Source organism: Ranitomeya imitator, chromosome 5, assembly GCF_032444005.1.
Source record: "Ranitomeya imitator isolate aRanImi1 chromosome 5, aRanImi1.pri, whole genome shotgun sequence".
Taxonomy (NCBI): domain Eukaryota; kingdom Metazoa; phylum Chordata; class Amphibia; order Anura; family Dendrobatidae; genus Ranitomeya; species Ranitomeya imitator.
Genome location: NC_091286.1, coordinates 403,947,674 through 403,970,158, shown reverse-complemented (window position 1 = coordinate 403,970,158; position 22,485 = coordinate 403,947,674). Strand labels below are relative to the sequence as shown.

Here is a 22,485-nt window from a genome sequence, read left to right as displayed (position 1 = left end):
CAATCCTGCTGACAGGTTCCTTTTAAGGCTATGTGCACGTTGAGTATTTGCTTGCAGAAATTTTTGCAAGGTTTCTGCATCTCTTGGCAGGAAAAACACCCATTTTTTGCATGCGTTTTTGTACAGCAATGAAGGCTTTTTTTTAGCTAAAGATATTTTTTTAAAAAATGTTGTGATATAATTTCTTGGTTATACCCAATAGCTATAAGGCTAGGGTCACATTGCGTTAGTGCAATCCGTTTAGCGCTAACGCAATGTTTTTAACGGGGCCGCGGTAACGTCCCCGCTCGCGCAGATCCCCGATCTGCGAGATCAGGGAACGGACCGCGGGCACGCCTCGGACGCTGCAAGCAGCGTCCGCGGCGCCCCAGGAAACACCGGCGCGTCGCTAGCACGTGCCGAACATGGCACGCGCTAGTGCTGCGCGTTCCCATTGCCGTGAATGGGCGCGCTAACGGACGCGTTGCACGGCGTTAATTTCGCCGTGCAACGCTGTCCGTTAGCGCGTTCCCATTAACGCAATGGGAACCTAGCCTTAAGGTTACAAGGCTATTAATATCGGCTCATAGCTGTTTGCTTAGCCTTTACTGGTTAGTTTACCCCCCCCCCCCCCCCCCCCCCCAAGGCTAAAAACATCAGCTCCTGGCCTTCCCAGAAAAGGCGCATCTGTAAGATGGACCAAATCTGGTGCTTACCCACTTCCCACCTATCCATTAGTGACCCCATCGTGATATTGTATAAAAAAAACACATACCGAGAACTCCTGCAACAAAAATGAAAAAACACAATATTCCTCACCTGTCCGCAGAGATGATAATCCATAATGTCCCATAATGATCCTGATGACTTTGCGAGCAGTTACTGATGTGACTGCTCTCAATGACGGCCGGCGATACACTGACAGGAGGTAATCACTCCCGCAGTGTATCACTGAGCTGCCATGAGTTCACCGAAGTTCATTAGCTGATCAGCTCTATTGAGCTCCCTTACGACACCACCGCTGAGTGAGAAAGTTCTCACGCAGCTGTGCCGTGAGAGAATCGGAGCTGATGAACTCCGGTGACTTCTCACAGCAGCTCAGTGATACACTGCCGGACCACCTGTCAGTGTAATGCCGGTGGCTGGGTAGAGCAGTCAGATCTCCAGATGTGACTGTTCTACACGTGAAATTGCCGTAGGACACTCTGGATTACATGGACTAAGGCAGACAGGTGAGTATATGGTGGTTTATTATTTTTTTTTTTTTAGGAGACATGGGCATCAGGGATTTGGTGTTAGGTGAGTATAATGTTTTTTTAATTTTATTTGAAGATGTATGTAATTTTTTTTTCCTTTTTTTTAACCGAGCACAGGCGCTGGCTGATGAGACTACATCTCCTATCAGCGGCACCTGCTGTCACTGTTATCACTGACAGCAGACATAGCCTAATGGAAGGAGTAGTCTCATCAGCCCATGCTTGCTGACCTGCGGTAAGCTTTTAACCGCAGGTCACTGCTGTGGGTCACAGTCACAGCTGTGGTGTCATACTGACATTTGACAGCATAACCCCGCAATACTCTGACAGACTGTCTTACCGGTGGTAGCGTTACCACTGGTCACGCCGACATCTGACATCATGATGCTGCAGCGCTCTGCCAACGGTCTTACTGGCGGTAGCATTACTGCTGATCAGAACCACTGCCCCAATGTTTCCCATGCTGTCACACAGATGACAGCGTGGGAAACACTATAGGAAGTACGTGAAAACCAAACAAAAATGCAGAAAATCCGCCAACATTTTTACCTTGGATTTTGCTACAGATATAACTGACTTAATTGAAATAAATGAAAAACGCTGCAGAAACGTACAAAGAATTGACATGCTGCAAAAAAAAAGCACTGCAAATACTGAAAGGAAATTTACTGATCATGTGCACAACACTTCAGGATTGTCATTGTGCATAGCATTTTTGGCTAGTTCCACGTGGGGGAAAAAACACTGCGAAACGCATAAAAAATGCACTGTGCACACAGCCTAAGAGATGAAGGTACGTGAAAAAAAAAAATGCTAGAACTTAGGTATGCCGACATGCAGTCATGAAAACTTGAATTTGCTGTGATGAAACTAGATTTTATGAGTACTGTCCCAGGGAAAGGAAGACCAAGAATGACCTCTGTTACAGATAAGTTCATCAGACTTTTCATCCTCCGAAAACACAGACGAGCTATGCTTCAGATAACAGCCCTCATAAATGATGCACAAATATAAGGCAACACATCTCAACATCATCTTTCCAGAGGTGACTGGGAGAAGCAGTCATTTTTAATCAAATTGCTGAAAAGCCACTACTGAGGACTTCAAAACAAGAAGAGACTTGTTTGGGCCAAGTAATATGCTTGGGCACTAGAGCAGAGGAAATCTGTACTGTGGCCTTATGAATCAAAATATGAGATTTTTGGTACCAATAACCATATTTTTCTGAGACACAAAAAGGTGAGCTTTTTGAATGTGTGGTCCCCACAGTGAAGCATGGAGGGGGAAGTGTGATTGTGTTGGGGTGCTTTGTTGGTAACACTGTTGAAATACTCTAAATTCAAGGAACACTTACTGAGCATTGCTACCATAAAATTCTGCAACATGCCATCCCATTTTAGTAGGACTATTATTTGTATTTCAACAGCAAATTGACCAAAAATCAGACCTCCAGGCTGTGACTAGGAAGGAGAGAAATGGAGGGCAGTGTCGGATGACATGAACTTCAAAATCACCTGACCTCTACCCAAACAAGATAGTTTGGGGTAAGTTGGACTGGACAATAAGTTGAAGGCAAAGCAGCAAACAAGTGGTCAGCACCTTCTAGGAACACCTTTAAGTCTGTTGGAATGGCTTCTAAGTGATTACCTGATGAAGCCTCTTGAGAGAACACCAAGGGTTTATAAATCTGTTTAGAACAGAGTAAAAACAGGATTTTTGGTTGCTTACCGTAAAATCTGTTTCTTGGAGCCTCCATTGGGGGACACAGGAACCATGGGTGTATGCTGCTGCCACTAGGAGGCTGACACTATGCAAATAAAGTTAGCTCCTCCTCTGCAGTGTACACCCCACCGACTGGCATTATACTCTTCAGTTAGTGAGAAAGCAGTAGGAGATAATGAACAAGGTTGAAAAACCATAACCACAAACTTGAGAACTGTAAAGTGAGAACAGTCATAGAACATAACAGAAACATTGGGAGGGAGCTGTGTCCCCCAATGGAGGCTCCAAGAAACAGATTTTACGGTAAGCAACCAAAAATCCTGTTTTCTTTATCGCCTCTCATTGGGGGACACTGGAACCATGGGACGTCCCAAAGCAGTCCCTAGGGCGGGAAAACAGACTTCCATCAGGTCAGAGAACTCACCACTGCCGCCTGCAAGATCCTTCTGCCTAGGCTGGCGTCCGCCGAAGCGTAGGTATGGACCTTGTAAAATTTGGCGAACGTATGGATGGAAGACCAAGTTGCCGTTTTGCAAAGCTGTAGGGCGGAAGCCCTGTGGCGCACCGCCCAGGAGGCGCCGACTGCCCGGGTAGAGTGAGCCTTAATCCCAGGAGGGGGCACTCTGTTCTTGACCAGGTAAGCCTCCAAAATTACCATTCTGATCCAGCGAGCAATAGTCGCCTTAGAAGCCGGTTGGCCTCTGCGCGTGCCATCAGGAATGACGAAAAAGGAATCCGTCTTCTGGAAAGTGGAGGTTCTATCCAGGTAGATCCTCACTGCCCTGACGAGGTCCAGCTTGTTCAACTATCGCTCCAGAGGATGAGTCGGAGCTGGACAAAAGGAAGGTAGAATGATGTCCTCGTTGAGGTGGAAGGTGGAAACTACCTTAGGAAGAAAAGAAGGTGGAGGCCGGAAGACCAACTTGTCCTGGTGAATGACCAAAAACGGAGGTCGGCAAGACAGGGCCACCAACTCGGAAACGCGGCGAATAGACGCGATGGCCACAAGAAAGGTCACCTTCCAAGATAGAACTGATAGAGGAATCTCCCTAAGGGGCTCAAAGGGAGAAACCCTCAGAACGTCCAGTACCAGGTTAAAATCCCATGCATCCACAGGGGCCCTGTACGGCGGGACAGCGTGGGCTACTCCTTGAAGGAAGGTCAACCTGTGGCCGAGAAGCTAAAGTCTTCTGAAAGAGGATGGAAAGCGCAGAGACCTGGCCCTTCAGGGAGCTAAGAGCCAGGCCCGAATCCAGTCCTGCCTGAAGGAAGGCCAAAAGAGAAGGCAGGGAAAAGGTCATAGATGGAACGCGGTTGTACTCGCACCAACGGAAGTAAGCCTTCCAGGTACGGTAGTAGATCCTGGAAGACGAAGGCTTCCGAGTCTGAATCATGGTGTGAGAGGGATCCTTGATGCCACATGTTTGGTTTATTGCCCCAATGAGATTCTGGACCATATCCCTCATGGTGGCGAATCCAGCTCTGAAATATCCTCCGAGGACGCATCAGAGAATGCCTCGCCTGACTCAGGGGAGGAGGATCGGGGGGACACCGACCGCAGGGGAGGGCCGTGTGGCGAGATGGAGCGAGAAGAGGACTCAGACAGACGTTCCTGTCTGACCTTTTGTGGCTTATCAAGGAGGGCTCGGGCGGCGGTTCCTGCGCCCCGCTGGCAACTGCAGGGGTCTGCAGGGGTAACCGATCCAGCACGGACACCAGGGTTTTGAAAAGAGGCCGCTGCCCCGAAGCAGTGCACTGCAGAGCAGCGCGGCAGCCTGCCAGTGCCGCCAGAGGGGACGGAATAGTCAAGGTCGCGGCGCCGAAGTAGGCCCCGGCCGAAGCTGTGACCTAAAATAGAGGCCGGCGCCGCCGGATAGAGGATCGCAGCGCCGAAGCCCGCAGTAAGTAAGTAGCGCGGCAGCCTGCCAAGGCCGCCGCGCATGCAGCCCAGGGGGAAGCGGTGTCCCTGTAAGGTGACAGTGCGGCCACAGGGAGGATACTGCGGCCCCGATAAAGGGGATAGCACAGGAGGAAGCGCGGCGGCCTCCACCGCGCGAATATATGCTCGTCTTGGTGCACCTGGGATCCCTATTAAAATAAGGTCAGCGCCGCCATAGAGGGTCGTGCCGCGCGCATTTAGGGACTTCTACTCCCCTACACTGCAAGGGAGGACAGGGAAAGATCTGGGAAATTTAGGGAAAATACCTAAACATCCCACGTCATCCACTACTAACCTGAGGGGAATGAGACGTCCACGGAGCTGTGATGGACGTCCTCGTCTCCCCCGACCGACAGGCTCTGGTGGGCGAGTGGGTGGGGGACGGAGCCAGGACCAGACATCTAAGCACTCTGGTGTGCTAGGCTCTTGGTCCTGGAGAGGGATCTATGAGGATACGGAGTGGCAGTACACACCGTACTCATAGTCCGTATTGTGGGACTACAAGTGTGACTGCTCATCCTGTATGCCTCCGGAAAACCTGAAAAGGAACGACGCACATTGAGGTAGATAAGGGTCTAATGAAAGACCAGTGTCCACCTCCTACTGACACTAAGCTAAACTGACGAGTATAATGCCAGTCGGTGGGGTGCACACTGCAGAGGAGCTAACTTTTTTATTTGCATAGTGTCAGCCTCCAAGTGGCAGCAGCATACACCCATGGTTCCTGTGTCCCCCAATGAGAGGCGATAAAGGGGGTACTTTGAGAAATCTAAGATTTAACGCATTGCTGCCTTCAATTTGAATCTACAATGTGCACATACCATGAACAGCTGTGTCCAGACTTTATTAGTACTGTATAAATTAAAAATGCCCTCCCTCCATATTCATGCTTGGTGCATCATATAATCCACTTTTATGGTAGCTTACCTGGTGGGCAGCCATGTAGCGGGATTCCAGGTGGCAGGGTTGCTGCTGCAGGAAGCTGGCGGTGGTGGAGACACAGCAGGCCCCAAGCTGGTAGGATGTGGTGTTCGGCGGAAGAAGGAATAGGGCAATGCTGTGGGGCCCAGGCCGGTAGGAGGTGGCGTTTGGCGGTACGTGGGCTCCGCCCGACATTCTGCGATAGCCCGGAGCCCCCACACTTTCCATGCTTTTTAATGCGGTGGACTCTGGCAAAATGGCGCACGTGCAGTTGAGATGGCAGTAGACGAGATCTTAATCTGCACACGCGTCGCCTCCAGAGGCCATTTTCAGAGTCCACCAGATTAGAAAGCAGGCAAAGTGCCTGGGCTCCGGATTTTCACAGAATGTCGGCGGAATTCCTGCACTGCCGAACATCCCCTCCTAGCCTGGGACCCGCAGCGTCGCCCCACTCCTGCCATCGCCAGAAGCTTCCCGCAGCATTGACCCTAGGACCCCACTCCACCGCAGCCAATTAGCTACATTCGCATTATAAGATGCACCCCCATTCCCCCAAAAAAAGTTTTTGAGGGAAAAAGGTGCTTTTATAATCTGAAAAATACGGCATCTTTCAGTTATAATCTTGACATGACTAAATGGGATCAAAGCAAAATAAGATTTGAAGTGAGGAATTGATAGAATAATTTAATGCATGTTTTTGTTTTTCTTTAAGGCTTCACTTATGTTAAAGGAAAAACCATAAAGCAAAAATCAGTTTAAAGGTTGGACTGAAAACTGCAGTTTCGAAGCAAAACCAGTCAACCATTAACAAATAAAATATTTTTATCTGTAATCAGCTGTGTGAGTCTGTAAGCTGTAACATGAGGACCTGGGCATATGTGAGGATATTCGAGATGGATTTAGTCATGGTCAGCAATAATTAAAGGGAACCTGTCAGGTGATTGATGCAGCCCAAACCGTGTGCAGTGTATTATTGGACCATAGCCAGAGATCAGACTAGTCCAATGCCAACCTCCGGTCACTTTTTCCCAGCGCTGCTGAAGGTGACTGACAAGTCTCTCCCACATGGATACATAGGAAGAGACCTGTCAATTACCTTAGGGCGTTGGGAAGAGCTGGACCAATCTGATCTCCAGCACACAACCTACGTCCGACAGTTTAGGGGATATTTTTTCCCCATCTTCAATAGGAAATCAAGTTACTTTCCAGGTGTTTTGCACGATTGCTTTACACAATATAAAAATCCTGGTTGATCCTGCTAGTAGTATATACTTATCTCAAAGATTAAGTCGGGAATCTGATAGTGGCTCATTAACCCCTTAGTGACCGCCAATACGCCTTTTAACTGACCTGAGATATAAGAGACTTATATCCCCATACAGGTGACAATCCAGTAGCTGTCAGCTGTCCACTATAGCTGACAACTTGCTGCATCAGCCATGATCAGTGTTTGCACCATCCAAATCTATTTAACCCCTTAGATGCTGCTGTCAATAGTGACTACATCATTATAAACGGTTAACAGACTGTGGGGGCTTCCTCTTTATCCCAATTGGTGGTCTCAGATCATGATTGCATGGTCCTGATGTTTGTCATGGAAATTCATGACCAAATAGCGGCCTTAGAGTCTGTCGGCTGTAGTAACCTGTTCAGAAGTTAGTGACATTTAGGTGATAAAAATACACATTTTCATTTTTCTCATGCCACTTTGCATTAATTCCTGAAAATCACCCGAAGGGTTAACAAACGACCTGACTGCAGTTTTCAATATGTCAGGGGGTGCTGTTTTTAAAATGGTATCACTTGTGGGGATTTCCCTATATATAGGACCCCCAAATTCACTTCAAACATGGATAGGTCCATAAAAAAATACATTATGTAAATTTCCTTGAATAAAAATTAAATTGTTGCTACATTTTTAATCCTCCTAAAATGCTAACAAAATAAAACAACATTTTGCAAATGGTGCTGATGTAAAGCAGACGTGTGGGAAATGTTATTTATTAATGTTTTGCTGTGGTATGACGATCGGGATTAAAGAGATAATCATTCAAAGTTTAAAAATTGCTAATTTTTTAACATTTTTTTCAAATTTCTGATATTTTTTATAAATAAACATAAAAAATATCAACATAAATTTACCATTATCATAAAGTATAATGTGTCACGAAAAAAAAATCTCAAAATCACTGGGCTTTGTTGAAGCGTTGCAGAGTTATTACCACATAAAGTGACACTGGTCAGATTTCAAAAATTTGGCTCAGTCACTAAGGGGTTAAATCAGTTAAAACATACTGAAATATGTTTCAGTATAATTGCAACAACATTTGGATATCTGATTAGGGCAATGACAAGATTCCATAATTACCTGTAGAAAAAGCAGCCCCAGCTCCAGTGATCCTGTAATATCAGGTTGATGGCAAAGAATAAAATCACCATAGCCACTGGATCGTTGAAGAGGCGCAGAAGAAAGATGGAGTGCACGCGATATGAAGCACAACACATGAAGAAGAATACATACGGAGGTACCTAAGAATTGAGAGTCACAAAACAGACAGTAAGTTTGTCACATGCTGTGATAATTTTTTTTATGCATATATATGTTACAAAGTAAGAATGCTTAAAAAAAAGTGTTAATAGTTTATCAGTTAACAAAATAATATCAATATTGGCGTGACCACCTTTTGCCTTCAAAACTCCATCACTTTCTGTACACTTGCCCAATGTCAGGGAATCAGTAGGGTTATAGTCAGGTGTAAACAGCTGTGCAGGAAATTTAAATAGGACCTTTCACCGATTTTTTTTTTTTTTTCTTTTCATGCAGAATACGACACACAATGTAATAATGGCTGCAAAGTAGAATCAAGTAGTTTCTTTTCTTTTTAATCCCTTTTCGACCTTGACGTTTCCATACATTCAGAATGCCTGGTACTTACCAACCTTAAACGTATGAATATGCCCAGGTGATTTTGAGCGCTCAGAGGCTGTGTGCGTGCGTCCGATCGCCGCCGGGTGTCAGCCGATTCTGACAGTTGACACCCAGCTCTCAGTGCCAGAAGCGGTGCCCGTGGTGCACTTCTGGAACTTTAACCCCTTAAATGGGAAGAAAGCCCCTCTGCCCTTGGATTGGAGACCTCACGACGTCATCGTGGGGTCCCGATCGTTGCCATGGTCACCCAATGTTTTCATGACATCTGTGTAATCAGGCACTAGCAATTTAGTCAGAACATGCGCAGTACATGATCTTACTAACTTGTGTCTGCAGAGCTTACAAGCTATAAGACATAGCAATGCTCCTGCATTGCGATACCTTATAACTGCGATCAGACTGCAGAAAGTCCCTTAAAAACGAGGCAAAAAACAATGCTTTATGATACTGCCGAACAAAACGTGGAATAAAATGCGATCAAAAAGACCAATGTAAATAAAAATGGTATGGGAGAATAAAGTTACCTTATTAATTTTACTACATGTGGAATGGCATATAAAACAAAAAAAAACACACACACACACACACACACACACACACACCAATTCTTGAATTGTTTATTCAGCCTCCCAAAAATCGAAATAGAAACCAACCAAAAAATGTCACGATCTCGAAAAAGGTACCAATAAAAATGTAAACTTTTCCAGAGTGAAAGGAAAAAAAAAGGAGTCTTGTAGTGTGTGTAGAGCAGGCAAACATTAAAACTTGATACAAATCTGGTATCGCTATAAATCGCACCAACCCGAAGAAAAAAGTAATCTAATCACTTATACTGCATGAGAAACGGCGTAAAAAGTAAATAAAGCCAATTCTTCACCAGCTGTTGATTTGTTCATTCTGCCTCCCAAAGACCGCAGTAAGGCTCTGTGCATATTTATTTTGCACTGAACACTGAGCACTTACACTGGAGTTTCCGTGTAAATCTCTGAAATACAGGTCCTTCTCAAAAAATTAGCATATAGTGTTAAATTTCATTATTTACCATAATGTAATGATTACAATTAAACTTTCATATATTATAGATTCATTATCCACCAACTGAAATTTGTCAGGTCTTTTATTGTTTTAATACTGATGATTTTGGCATACAACTCCTGATAACCCAAAAAACCTGTCTCAATAAATTAGCATATTTCACCCATCCAATCAAATAAAAGTGTTTTTTAATAAAAAACAAAAAAACCATCAAATAATAATGTTCAGTTATGCACTCAATACTTGGTCGGGAATCCTTTGGCAGAAATGACTGCTTCAATGCGGCGTGGCATGGAGGCAATCAGCCTGTGACACTGCTGAGATGTTATGGAGGCCCAGGATGCTTCAATAGCGGCCTTAAGCTCATCCAGAGTGTTGGGTCTTGCGTCTCTCAACTTTCTCTTCACAATATCCCACAGATTCTCTATGGGGTTCAGGTCAGGAGAGTTGGCAGGCCAATTGAGCACAGTAATACCATGGTCAGTAAACCATTTACCAGTGGTTTTGGCACTGTGAGCAGGTGCCAGGTCGTGCTGAAAAATGAAATCTTCATCTCCATAAAGCATTTCAGCCGATGGAAGCATGAAGTGCTCCAAAATCTCCTGATAGCTAGCTGCATTGACCCTGCCCTTGATGAAACACAGTGGACCAACACCAGCAGCTGACATGGCACCCCACACCATCACTGACTGTGGGTACTTGACACTGGACTTCAGGCATTTTGGCATTTCCTTCTCCCCAGTCTTCCTCCAGACTCTGGCACCTTGATTTCCGAATGACATGCAAAATTTGCTTTCATCAGAAAAAAGTACTTGGGACCACTTAGCAACAGTCCAGTGCTGCTTCTCTGTAGCCCAGGTCAGGCGCCTCTGCCGCTGTTTATGGTTCAAAAGTGGCTTTACCTGGGGAATGCGGCACCTGTAGCCCATTTCCTGCACACGCCTGTGCACGGTGGCTCTGGATGTTTCCACTTCTCCACAATCTTCCTCAGGGTCCGGTCTCCTCTTCTCGTTGTACAGCGTTTTCTGCCACATTGTTTCCTTCCAACAGACTTACCATTGAGGTGCCTTGATACAGCACTCTGGGAACAGCCTATTTGTTGAGAAATTTCTTTCTGGGTCTTACCCTCTTGCTTGAAGGTGTCAATGATGGCCTTCTTGACATCTGTCAGGTCGCTAGTCTTACCCATGATGGGGGTTTTGAGTAATGAACCAGGCAGGGAGTTTATAAAAGCCTCAGGTATCTTTTGCATGTGTTTAGAGTTAATTAGTTGATTCAGAAGATTAGGGTAATAGGTCGTTTAGAGAACCTTTTCTTGATATGCTAATTTATTGAGACAGGTTTTTTGGGTTATCAGGAGTTTTATGCCAAAATCATCAGTATTAAAACAATAAAAGACCTGACAAATTTCAGTTGGTGGATAATGAATCTATAATATATGAAAGTTTAATTGTAATCATTACATTATGGTAAATAATGAAATTTAACACTATATGCTAATTTTTTGAGAAGGACCTGTAGGTAATTCAGACAGAACATCTGGCAGAAGATTCCCAATAAGGAAGACACTGTGGACGCCATCTGGCCTATGATCCAGTCATGTCCGTCATTTTATTACTATTGCATAAAAGTGCCGCCTGCCAGATTTGTGCACCTTTGATAAAAGGACATCGCTGAGTCCAGAGTAACTCTGCTGCCTCATTAAAGTGAAAGGATTGGGGTTTCATCTGAATTATGTCACTCGGAGATTTAAAGGAAAACCCCAATGTAAGTGCTCAGCGTAGAGAGCCGGATGTGATCCAAAACGTTATGCAAAATGTTCCCAATAAAAGCTTCAACCCAATCCACAAAAAAAGTGAGTGCCCACTCAGGTATGTCATCTGTTAATGGAAATATAGAGGATTTCCACGTTACTGATAGCACAAAGGATCTGGAAAAGCAAAATGGCCTTCACCCTCCAAAAGAAAATCTGCAAATTCTGTGCACCCAAATCCAAATGCCCCCTCCCTTCTGAGCCCCAGTGTGCATAAACCACATTTAGCATCTACATATTTGGCATTTCTGGATCGATGACAGCCCGTCTAACTTACGGGTGCATAAGTTTGGCACAATGTAATAGCACTACGACGGGAGTTTGCAATTTTTATTCAGCAACATTCACTGCTGCTTATATCTGGAAAACACCCATGGAATTGAAATTGTCACTTCAACTGTAGGTAAGTCCCAAAAGGGTATAGTTTCCAAAATTGGGTCACTTGGGGGATTCTGCTCTTCTAGCACTTAGGAGGTCTGTATACAGAGTTGGCAAACTAATATAGAAAATTCTGCGCTCCAGGATGCCTCCTGTAAAACAGTTTTGTTTAGCCATACGGCGAAACTCGGGAGGAATGGTTCGCTATTTCCCAATAGTGCTTCGTCCCTCCCGAGTCTCTCCGTATGGCTAAGCAGTACTGTACAGCCACTGATGGAGTATTTCTACATTCAGCAGAAATTATGGGACACATTTTGGTGCCAGTTTTATCAATTTCCCAGTGTGAAAATGTAAAATCTGGGGCTAAAACAAAATTTGGGTGGTAAAAAAAATTAATTATTTTTTTCTTCATTGCCCAATGGTATAAAGTTCTGTGATCCACAACTGGTGTCAATATGATCACTACACCCCTAGGTAAATTCATTGAGATGTGTAGTTTGTAAAATGGGGTCTCTTATGGGGGATTCTGCCATCACCAGTCTAGCAAAATGTGATCTCCAACATGGCGCTTCTTTCCTTCTGAGATTTGCACTGTGCCTCAAAGTAGTTTTCGTCCACATATGGGGTATCAGTCTGAGGAGAAACTGAACAACAAATTTTGGGGTCCATTTTCTCGTGCTATCCTTGTGAAAAAGAAATAACATTTTAGTGAGAAAATCGTAATTATTTTCTATTTTCACTGCTACATCATAAACTTCTGTAAACCGCCTGGAGTTTCACGGTGCTCACTACACATCTAGATAAGTTACCTGAAGGGTCTATAGTTTCTAAAATGGTGTCACTTGTGAGGAGGTTTCCACCGTTTAGGCACGAGGCTCTCCAAACGCGACATGGAGTCAGCTAATTATGCAACCAAATTTTTCATTCAAAAAGATAAATTACGCTCCTTCTTGTCCATGCACCTGCTGTGTGCTCTAACAGTAGTTTTCCCCCACATATGGGGTACCAACGTACTCAAGAGAAGCTGCACAACTAATTGTATGGTGCAATTTCTCCTGTTACCCTTGTGAAAATGCAAAATTTTGGTCCAAAGTAAAACATTTTGTGACAAAGTTAAAATGTTCATTTTTCATTCCACATTCTAAAAATTCCTGTGAAACACCTGAAAGGTTAATAATCTTCTTGAATGTAGTTTTGTGCAGTTTTTAGAATGGCATCACTTTTGGATATTTTCTGTCATATAGGCCCTTCAGGCTGTGTGCACACGTTGCAGATTTTTCGTGTTTTTTTCGTGTTTTATCGCTATAAAAACGCGAAAAAAAACCATACATTCCCATCATTTAGAATGCACTCTGCAATTTTTGTGCATATGATGCGTTTTTTTCTGCAAAAAAAACGCATTGCGGTCAAAAACGCAGCATGTTCGTTAATTTTGCGGATTTTTTGCGGATTTCCCCACTATATTATTGCATTGGGAACCTCCAGAAAAATACGCAAAAAAACCCAACGCACCAAAAACGCGAGAAATACGCGCAAAAAAACGTATGCGGATTTCTTGCAGAAAATGTCCTGTTTTGCTCAGGAAATTTCTGCAAGAAATCCTGAACATGTGCACACAGCCTCAAAGTCACACCAAATATGAGGTGGTCCCTTAAAAAAAAAATGGTTTTGTAAGTTTTGTTGGAAAAATGAGAAACCACTGATCAAATTAAAAACCCTTATGTAAGGTCGACATGTGGGAAATGTTATTAACTATTATATGTGATAGATAGAACTCTCTGATTTAAGGGAATAAAAAAAAAGTTTTCACCAAATTTCAATTTTTTTTCACAAATAAACAAGTCATAGTGAATAAATGTTACCACTATCATGAAGTAAGCCTCAATACAAATGCACAAGCAGGGTGCAGCGGACCCAAACAGGGTGCAGCGGTGGTTGCCAGCTTCCATATTATGGCCCTAATATCAACTAATACCTTACATATATTTATATGGTTTTTTTTTGCACGTATATTTTTTGCAGGGTGCAGCTGGGCCCAAATTGTTCTGTACACTGTGGCCTCTGTTCGCACGGGATGCATTTTAGCACTGGGCAGCCCGCCATAGGGCGTTATTAATAGGCTGGAGCCAGATGCTTTGTATTCCTTGTGTGAACACGCCACATACAGAGTATTTTATCTTAGTGCATTGGTGTACCACACGGCCAAACCCTTATTGAAGGCTGGCTGTTTCATTAGGTATTGCACCTGTGCATTTGCTATTTTGTTTGGGTCCGCTGCACCCTGCTTGTGCATTTGTATTGAGGCCTATTTAGACAGGTAGGCATCTTTGCCTGTTTTTTGGTGTTTTTTCTTGAATGTGTCCTTTTTTGGTGTTTTTCATGTTAGAGTAGGACTGGCCATACGTAAGGACTAGAGTTGAGCGACCTTGACCTTTTTAGAGTCGAGCCGGGTTTCGCGAAACCCGACTATCTCAAAAGTCGGGTCGAGTGAAATCGGCCGATTATGACGTAAAGTCGGGATCGACCGAAACACGAAACCCAATGCAAGTCAATGGGGCAGCATAGTCGGCAGTGAGTGGGGGCCAGGAAAACACCTAGAGTGCCCATTTTAATGTCAAAACCATCCATTCTTCTTAATGAAGCTTGTCAAGCGTAATTTACCTTATAATAATTGGAAGGCATTTGAAATTGGGGGTCATTTGGCTAAAGTTGTGGTGGGTAGGGCTGGTTCAAGTAATTAGTGGGCCCAGGAAATCTGGACCACGTCACGGCAGTGGAGCAGGGAGAGGTAAGTATTTCAACTTTGCAAGTGCTGTGAACCTGAGCAAGCAGGGGGGGCCCACTCGTTGGCATTGGCACTGGCACAGGGCCCCTCAAAGTACAGCGGTGTGTTTGCACGGCGGGGGCGCCTCCCACCGGCAGCAACACTTTTGCGTACCATGAGAGGCCCTGTGCCTGTGACGTCGGCAACTAGTATTCCTCCCCCCACCTGATGAAGGAACCTGCACTTTCATCTGCACCTTCCTGTTTGTCCCCGTGTAAGGTGGTATGGTATGCGGGAAGGGGGACCTGACTTTCAGCAGGGTCACAATCTTGCAGTGTAGCGTGCACGGGAAATGTTGCGTTATGGGTCAATGTACCAGCAGACTCATCTATCACTGGCTGGGCAATGGGCAGGATGAGGAGGAAAGACAGATATAGGCCCAAAGAATAAAGTGGGCTAAATGCAGTTCAAAATTGGTAACACAGGACTAATCAGGGGGCATTGCAGTGGAGGACAACTGGAATGAGAGGCTGACACAGAGAGTAGGCCCAAATCAGTAAGTAGTCGAAATGCAGTTCAAAATTGGCAACAGTAGTAAACAGGCGGCACAGCTTTGTTCAGTGGAGGAGAACAGCAAGGAGTGGCAGACACCGATAGTAGGCCCCAACCCAACTAGTAGGCCAAATGCAGTCTAACATTAACAACTACTTAACGAGCGCCTGAAAACGGAATTTCAGGACAGGAAACCAGGAGAACAGCAAGGAGCGGCAGACACCGATAGTAGGCCCCAAACCAACTAGTACGCCAAATGCAGTTGTTCCGTTTAACCACAATTTAATGAGAGCCTGAAGATAGAAGTTCAGGAAAGGCAACCTGGAGAACACCTTGGAGTGGAACACACCATCTCTCTACACCCCATACCCAATTTGTAGGCCTAATGCAGCGTAGTTTCCAACAACTACTAAACGAGAGCATGATGATCGAAGCATTGGCGAGGAAACCTGGGGAACACCTTGGAGTGGAACACACCATCTCTCTACAGTGGAACACACCATCTCTCTACACCCCATACCCAATTTGTAGGCTTAATGCAGCGTAGTTTCCAACAACTACTAAACGAGAGCCGGAAGATCGAAGCTCAGGAAAGGCAACCTGGAGAACACCTTGGAGTGGAACACACCATCTCTCTACACCCCATACCCAATTTGTAGGCCCAATGCAGCGTAGTTTCCAACAACTACTAAACGAGAGCCGGAAGATCGAAGCAATGGAGAGGAAACCTGGGGAACACCTTGGAGTGTAACACACCATCTCTCTACACCCCATACCCAATTTGTAGGCCTAATGCAGCGTAGTTTCCAACAACTACTAAACGAGAGCCGGAAGATCGAAGCTCAGGAAAGGCAACCTGGGGAACACCTTGGAGTGGAACACACCATCTCTCTACACCCCATACCCAATTTGTAGGCCCAATGCAGCGTAGTTTCCAACAACTACTAAACGAGAGCCGAAAGATCGAAGCTCAGGAAAGGCAACCTGGGGAACACCTTGGAGTGTAACAAACCCTCTCTCTACACCACGGAAGGGCTGATTCTTAGGAAGGAAGGCTGTCGGAAAGAAGCAGGGCACGTCCGAGGGTGATTATATTCTTATTAGGTATATACTCACCCTCGGACGCGCCCTGCTTCTTTATTTGTAATGAATGTTTATTTGCAATGTGGTTTTGACTTACTCTATTTTTTTGGTAAATAATGATTTTATTATTTTCATTGTTTTGCATCTTCTTGGCAATAATATAAAGAAGACGCGACAGGACAACACTCGGTGGATGCCATATCTGTGTTTAAAATTGAAAAAACCTTTCAGTTAACTACTTGCAGGAGAAAGTTATTGTAGCTGGTGGCCATTTTTAGTACTGTACCAAATTTTTGTTGTATGTGTTTGTTTTTAATGTTAAAATGTCTGCATTTGATATCTCTCCAGTATTTTCTTTTTTATAAGCAAAATACTTATTTTTATATTTTCTGATGTTGGTTCCAGGGGTACACGGGCAGCAGTGGTGTGGTCAGTGGAGGCCTAGTGGAAGGAGTGACCGCAGACAGGCATCGAAGGCCTAAAATAATAACACATGGCTGTAGGCAATTTTAAATTGGTTCCAGGGGTAAACGGGCAGCAGTGGTGTGGTCAGTGGAGGCCTAGTGGAAGGAGTGACCGCAGACAGGCATCGAAGGCCTAAAATAATAACACATGGCTGTAGGCAATTTTAAATTGGTTCCAGGGGTACACGGGCAGCAGTGGTGTGGTCAGTGGAGGCCTAGTGGAAGGAGTGACCGCAGACAGGCATCGAAGGCCTAAAATAATAACACATGGCTGTAGGCAATTTTAAATTGGTTCCAGGGGTACACGGGCAGCAGTGGTGTGGTCAGTGGAGGCCTAGTGGAAGGAGTGACCGCAGACAGGCATCGAAGGCCTAAAATAATAACACATGGCTGTAGGCAATTTTAAATTGGTTCCAGGGGTACACGGGCAGCAGTGGTGTGGTCAGTGGAGGCCTAGTGGAAGGAGTGACCACAGACAGGCATCGAAGGCCTAACATAACAAAAATGTCAATACAATGGTATTGTCAGTGGCAGGCATTGAAGGATGTCAGCGCATAGACTAAACATTGGTGGAGCTGTGAGATAATTTTGCAAGTGGTAGAGCACTGTTTGAGCTGGGGTGGGGGAAACTGTCTTGTGGCCGGCGGTACAGGCCCAGGGCCCCTCATATTACAACGGTGTGTCTGACGTTGGGTGCGCACCACCACCGCCAGAGACACTTTATTGTACTAGGAGGGACCCAGTGGCAGTGCCGTCGACCAAAAGCGGGCTCACCCACCTCTTCAGACAAACTGCACTCTCACGGGTGCTGTCGCCAAGTGTCGATACCACGGCCCCGTGTGGGGAGTTTGGCCATTTAGTGAGGTGTAAACATGTCGTATGCTGGACAATCAGGTGCAGAAAATTACGAGATTGGAAAAGGCATTCAGAATAGTCCACAGGCAAGACCTTTTCATAGGAAAGCTAGGGGTCAGCCGGGCAAGGTGGGGCAAAAGATTTCGAAATCCAGTTGTGGTTCATTTTAATGAAGGTTAGATCATCTACATTTTGGGTAGCCAGACGAGTCCTTTTTTCTGTTAGTATTGAACCTGCAGCACTGAATACTCTTTCTGATAGGACACTAGCTGCCGGGCAAGCAAGCTCCTGCAATGCATATTCTGCCAATTCTGGCCAGGTGTCTAATTTTGATGCCCAGTAATCAAATGGGAATGATGGTTGAGGGAGAACATCGATAAGGGATGAAAAATAGTTTGTAACCATACTGGACAAATGTTGTCTCCTGTCACTTTGAATTGATGCTGCAGTATCTGTCCTGTCTGCGGTCATAGCAAAATCACTCCACAACCTGGTCAGAAAACCCCTCTGGCCAACGCCACTTCTGATTTCTGCCCCTCTAACTCCTCTGGTCTGCTGGCCCCTGCAGCTCGTGTGAGAACGATCACGGGCGCTGTGTGCAGGGAATGCCAGAAGCAAACGGTCAACAAGAGTTGATTGTTTGGTTGCTAATATTAGTTCCAAGTTCTCATGTGGCATTATATTTTGCAATTTGCCTTTATAGCGAGGATCAAGGAGGCAGGCCAACCAGTAATCGTCATCATTCATCATTTTAGTTATGCGTGTGTCCCTTTTGAGGATACGTAAGGCATAATCCGCCATGTGGGCCAAAGTTCCAGTTCTCAAATCTGCGGTTGTGCTTGGTTGAGGGGCAGTTTCAGGCAAATCCACGTCACTTGTGTCCCTCAAAAAACCAGAACCCGGTCTTGCCGCGCCACCAATTTCCAGTGGCCCCGGAAAAGCTTCCTCATTAAAAATATAATCATCCCCATCATCCTCCTCGTCCTCCTCCTCCTCTTCGCCCGCTACCTCGTCCTGTACACTGCCCTGGCCAGACAATGGCTGACTGTCATCAAGGCTTTCCTCTTCCTCAGCTGCAGACGCCTGATCCTTTATGTGCGTCAAACTTTGCATCAGCAGACGCATTAGGGGGATGCTCATGCTTATTATGGCGTTGTCTGCACTAACCAGCCGTGTGCATTCCTCAAAACACTGAAGGACTTGACACATGTCTTGAATCTTCGACCACTGCACACCTGACAACTCCATGTCTGCCATCCTACTGCCTGCCCGTGTATGTGTATCCTCCCACAAAAACATAACAGCCCGCCTCTGTTCACACAGTCTCTGAAGCATGTGCAGTGTTGAGTTCCACCTTGTTGCAACGTCTATGATTAGGCGATGCTGGGGAAGGTTCAAAGAACGCTGATAGGTCTGCATACGGCTGGAGTGTACGGGCGAACGGCGGATATGTGAGCAAAGTCCACGCACTTTGAGGAGCAGGTCGGATAACCCCGGATAACTTTTCAGGAAGCACTGCACCACCAGGTTTAAGGTGTGAGCCAGGCAAGGAATGTGTTTCAGTTGGGAAAGGGAGATGGCAGCCATGAAATTCCTTCCGTTATCACTCACTACCTTGCCTGCCTCAAGATCTACAGTGCCCAGCCACGACTGCGTTTCTTTCTGCAAGAACTCGGACAGAACTTCCGCGGTGTGTCTGTTGTCGCCCAAACACTTCATAGCCAATACAGCCTGCTGACGTTTGCCAGTAGCTGCCCCATAATGGGAGACCTGGTGTGCAACAGTGGCAGCTGCGGATGGAGTGGTTGTGCAACTGCGGTCTGTGGACGAGCTCTCGCTTCTGCAGGACGACGAAGAGGAGGAGGAGGGGGTGCGAACAGCTACAGCCAATTGTTTCCTAGACCGTGGGCTAGGCAGAACTGTCCCAAACTTGCTGTCCCCTGTGGACCCTGCATCCACCACATTTACCCAGTGTGCCGTGATGGACACGTAACGTCCCTGGCCATGCCTACTGGTCCATGCATCTGTTGTCAGGTGCACCTTTGTGCTCACAGATTGCCTGAGTGCATGGACGATGCGCTCTTTAACATGCTGGTGGAGGGCTGGGATGGCTTTTCTGGAAAAAAAGTGTCGACTGGGTAGCTCGTAGCATGGTACAGCGTAGTCCATCAGGGCTTTGAAAGCTTCGCTTTCAACTAACCGGTAGGGCATCATCTCTAACGAGATTAGTCTAGCTATGTGTGCGTTCAAACCCTGTGTACGCGGATGCGAGGCTAAGTACTTCCTTTTTCGAACCATAGTCTCATGTAGGGTGAGCTGGACTGGAGAGCTGGAGATCGTGGAACTAGCGGGGGTGCCGGTGGACATGGCAGACTGAGAGACGGTGGGAGATGGTATTGTTGCCACCGGTGCCCTAGATGCAGTGTTTCCTACTACGAAACTGGTGATTCCCTGACCCTGACGGCTTTGGCCTGGCAAAGAAACCTGCACAGATACTGCAGGTGGTGCGGAAAATGGTGGCCCTACACTGCCGGAAGGGATGTTGCGTTGCTGACTAGCTTCGTTGGCCGAGGGTGCTACAACCTTAAGGGACGTTTGGTAGTTAGTCCAGGCTTGCAAATGCATGGTGGTTAAATGTCTATGCATGCAACTTGTATTGAGACTTTTCAGATTCTGTCCTCTGCTTAAGGTAGTTGAACATTTTTGACAGATGACTTTGCGCTGATCAATTGGATGTTGTTTAAAAAAATGCCAGACTGCACTCTTTCTAGCATCGGATACCTTTTCAGGCATTGCAGCTTTAACCGGATGGCCACGCTGTCCTCCAACAGGTTTTAGCTTTGCCACGCGTTTTGGGCAAGATACGGGCCCGGCAGATGGAACCTGTTGCGATGTTGATGCCTGCTGCGGCCCCTCCTCCTCCGCTTCAGAACTGCTGCCGCCTGCACCCTGTTCCCCCAATGGCTGCCAATCGGGGTCAAGAACTGGGTCATCTATTACCTCTTCTTGTAGCTCGTGTGCAACTTCGTCTGTGTCACCGTGTCGGTCGGTGGTATAGCGTTCGTGTTGGGGCAACATAGTCTCATCAGGGTCTGATTCTTGATCAGCACCCTGCGAGGGCAATGTTGTGGTCTGAGTCAAAGGACCAGCATAGTAGTCTGGCTGTGGCTGTGCATCAGTGCACTCCATGTCAGATTCAACTTGTAATGGGCATGGACTGTTAACTGCTTCACTTTCTAAGCCAGGGACGGTATGTGTAAAGAGCTCCATGGAGTAACCCGTTGTGTCGCCTGCCGCATTCTTCTCTGTTGTTGTTTTTGCTGAAGAGGACAAGGAAGCGACTTGTCCCTGACCGTGAACATCCACTAACGACGCGCTGCTTTGACATTTACCAGTTTCACGAGAGGAGGCAAAAGAGCTAGAGGCTGAGTCAGCAAGATAAGCCAAAACTTGCTCTTGCTGCTCCGGCTTTAAAAGCGGTTTTCCTACTCCCAGAAAAGGGAGCGTTCGAGGCCTTGTGTAGCCAGACGACGAACCTGGCTCCACAGCTCCAGACTTAGGTGCAATATTTTTTTTCCCACGACCAGCTGATGCTCCACCACTACCACTACCCTCATTACCAGCTGACAATGAACGCCCCCGGCCACGACCTCTTCCACCATACTTCCTCATTGTTTTAAAAACGTAAACAAACTAACGGTATTTGTTGCTGTCACACAAATTACACGGTGAGCTATAACTTCAGTATGATTTAGCTACCCCTTTACAGGTGAGTGAGACCACAACGAAAATCAGGCACAATGTTACACACTCTGTTGTTGGTGGCAACAAATGAGAGAGATGCCACACACGCAGGACTGTCACTGAAGCACAAATGTAAATATTAATCTCCCACTGATTTGATTTTTTTTGTTTTGTTTTTTCAGGGAGACTTTAGGAAAAAAAAAATAGAATAAAATGATTTTTTCAGGAAGAATTTAGAAACCAAATAAAATAAAATGATTTTTTCAGGGAGAATTTAGAAAACAAATAAAACAAAAAAAGGCTTTCTATGGCCCACTGAGTGAGAGATGACGCACACAGGAGTCAGGAGTGGCACACAAGCCCAGAGGCCAATATTTATCTCCCACTGATTGATGTAGTGATTTTTTCAGGTAGATTTTGGAACCCAAATCAAGCTAAAAAAATAATAGGCTTTCTATGGCCCACAATTGGAGAGAGAGAGAGAGATGGCACACCCAGGAGTCAAGACTGGCACACAAGCAGAAAGGGCAATATTAATCTCCCACTGATTTGTTTTTTGTTTTTGTTTTTTCAGGGAGACTTTAGAAAAAAAAAATAGAATAAAATGATTTTTTCAGGAAGAATTTAGAAACCAAATAAAATAAAATGATTTTTTCAGGGAGAATTTAGAAAACAAATAAAACAAAAAAAGGCTTTCTATGGCCCACTGAGTGAGAGATGACGCACACAGGAGTCAGGAGTGGCACACAAGCCCAGAGGCCAATATTTATCTCCCACTTTTTTTTTTTTGTTCCAGAGAAAATTTATAAACCCAATAAAAAAAATAATAAATAGGCTTTCTATGGCCCACTATCTGAGAGACAGAGAGAGATGGCACGCTTAGGACTGGCACACAAGCCCAAAGGCCAATATTAATCTCCCTTTTTTTTTAAGGGAGAATTTATAAAACCAAAAAAAAATAAATAAATAGGCTTTCTATGGCCCACTATTTGTGAGAGAGATGGCACGCTCAGGACTGGCACACAAGCCCAGAGGCCAATATTAATCTCCC

The 22,485-nt window shown here is 45.5% G+C and overlaps 1 protein-coding gene across 2 annotated transcripts in view; it reads right to left on the bottom strand.

Annotated features, from left to right (window-relative positions):
• ALG3 (ALG3 alpha-1,3- mannosyltransferase) overlaps positions 1-22,485 on the bottom strand; it is a 96,123-nt gene that overhangs the window by 48,359 nt on the left and 25,279 nt on the right. For both annotated transcript variants that reach the window (XM_069726961.1, XM_069726960.1), the window contains exon 4: positions 8,186-8,346. In XM_069726961.1, coding sequence (XP_069583062.1) covers positions 8,186-8,346 — 161 coding nt within the window. The remainder of the gene's footprint in view (positions 1-8,185; positions 8,347-22,485) is intronic.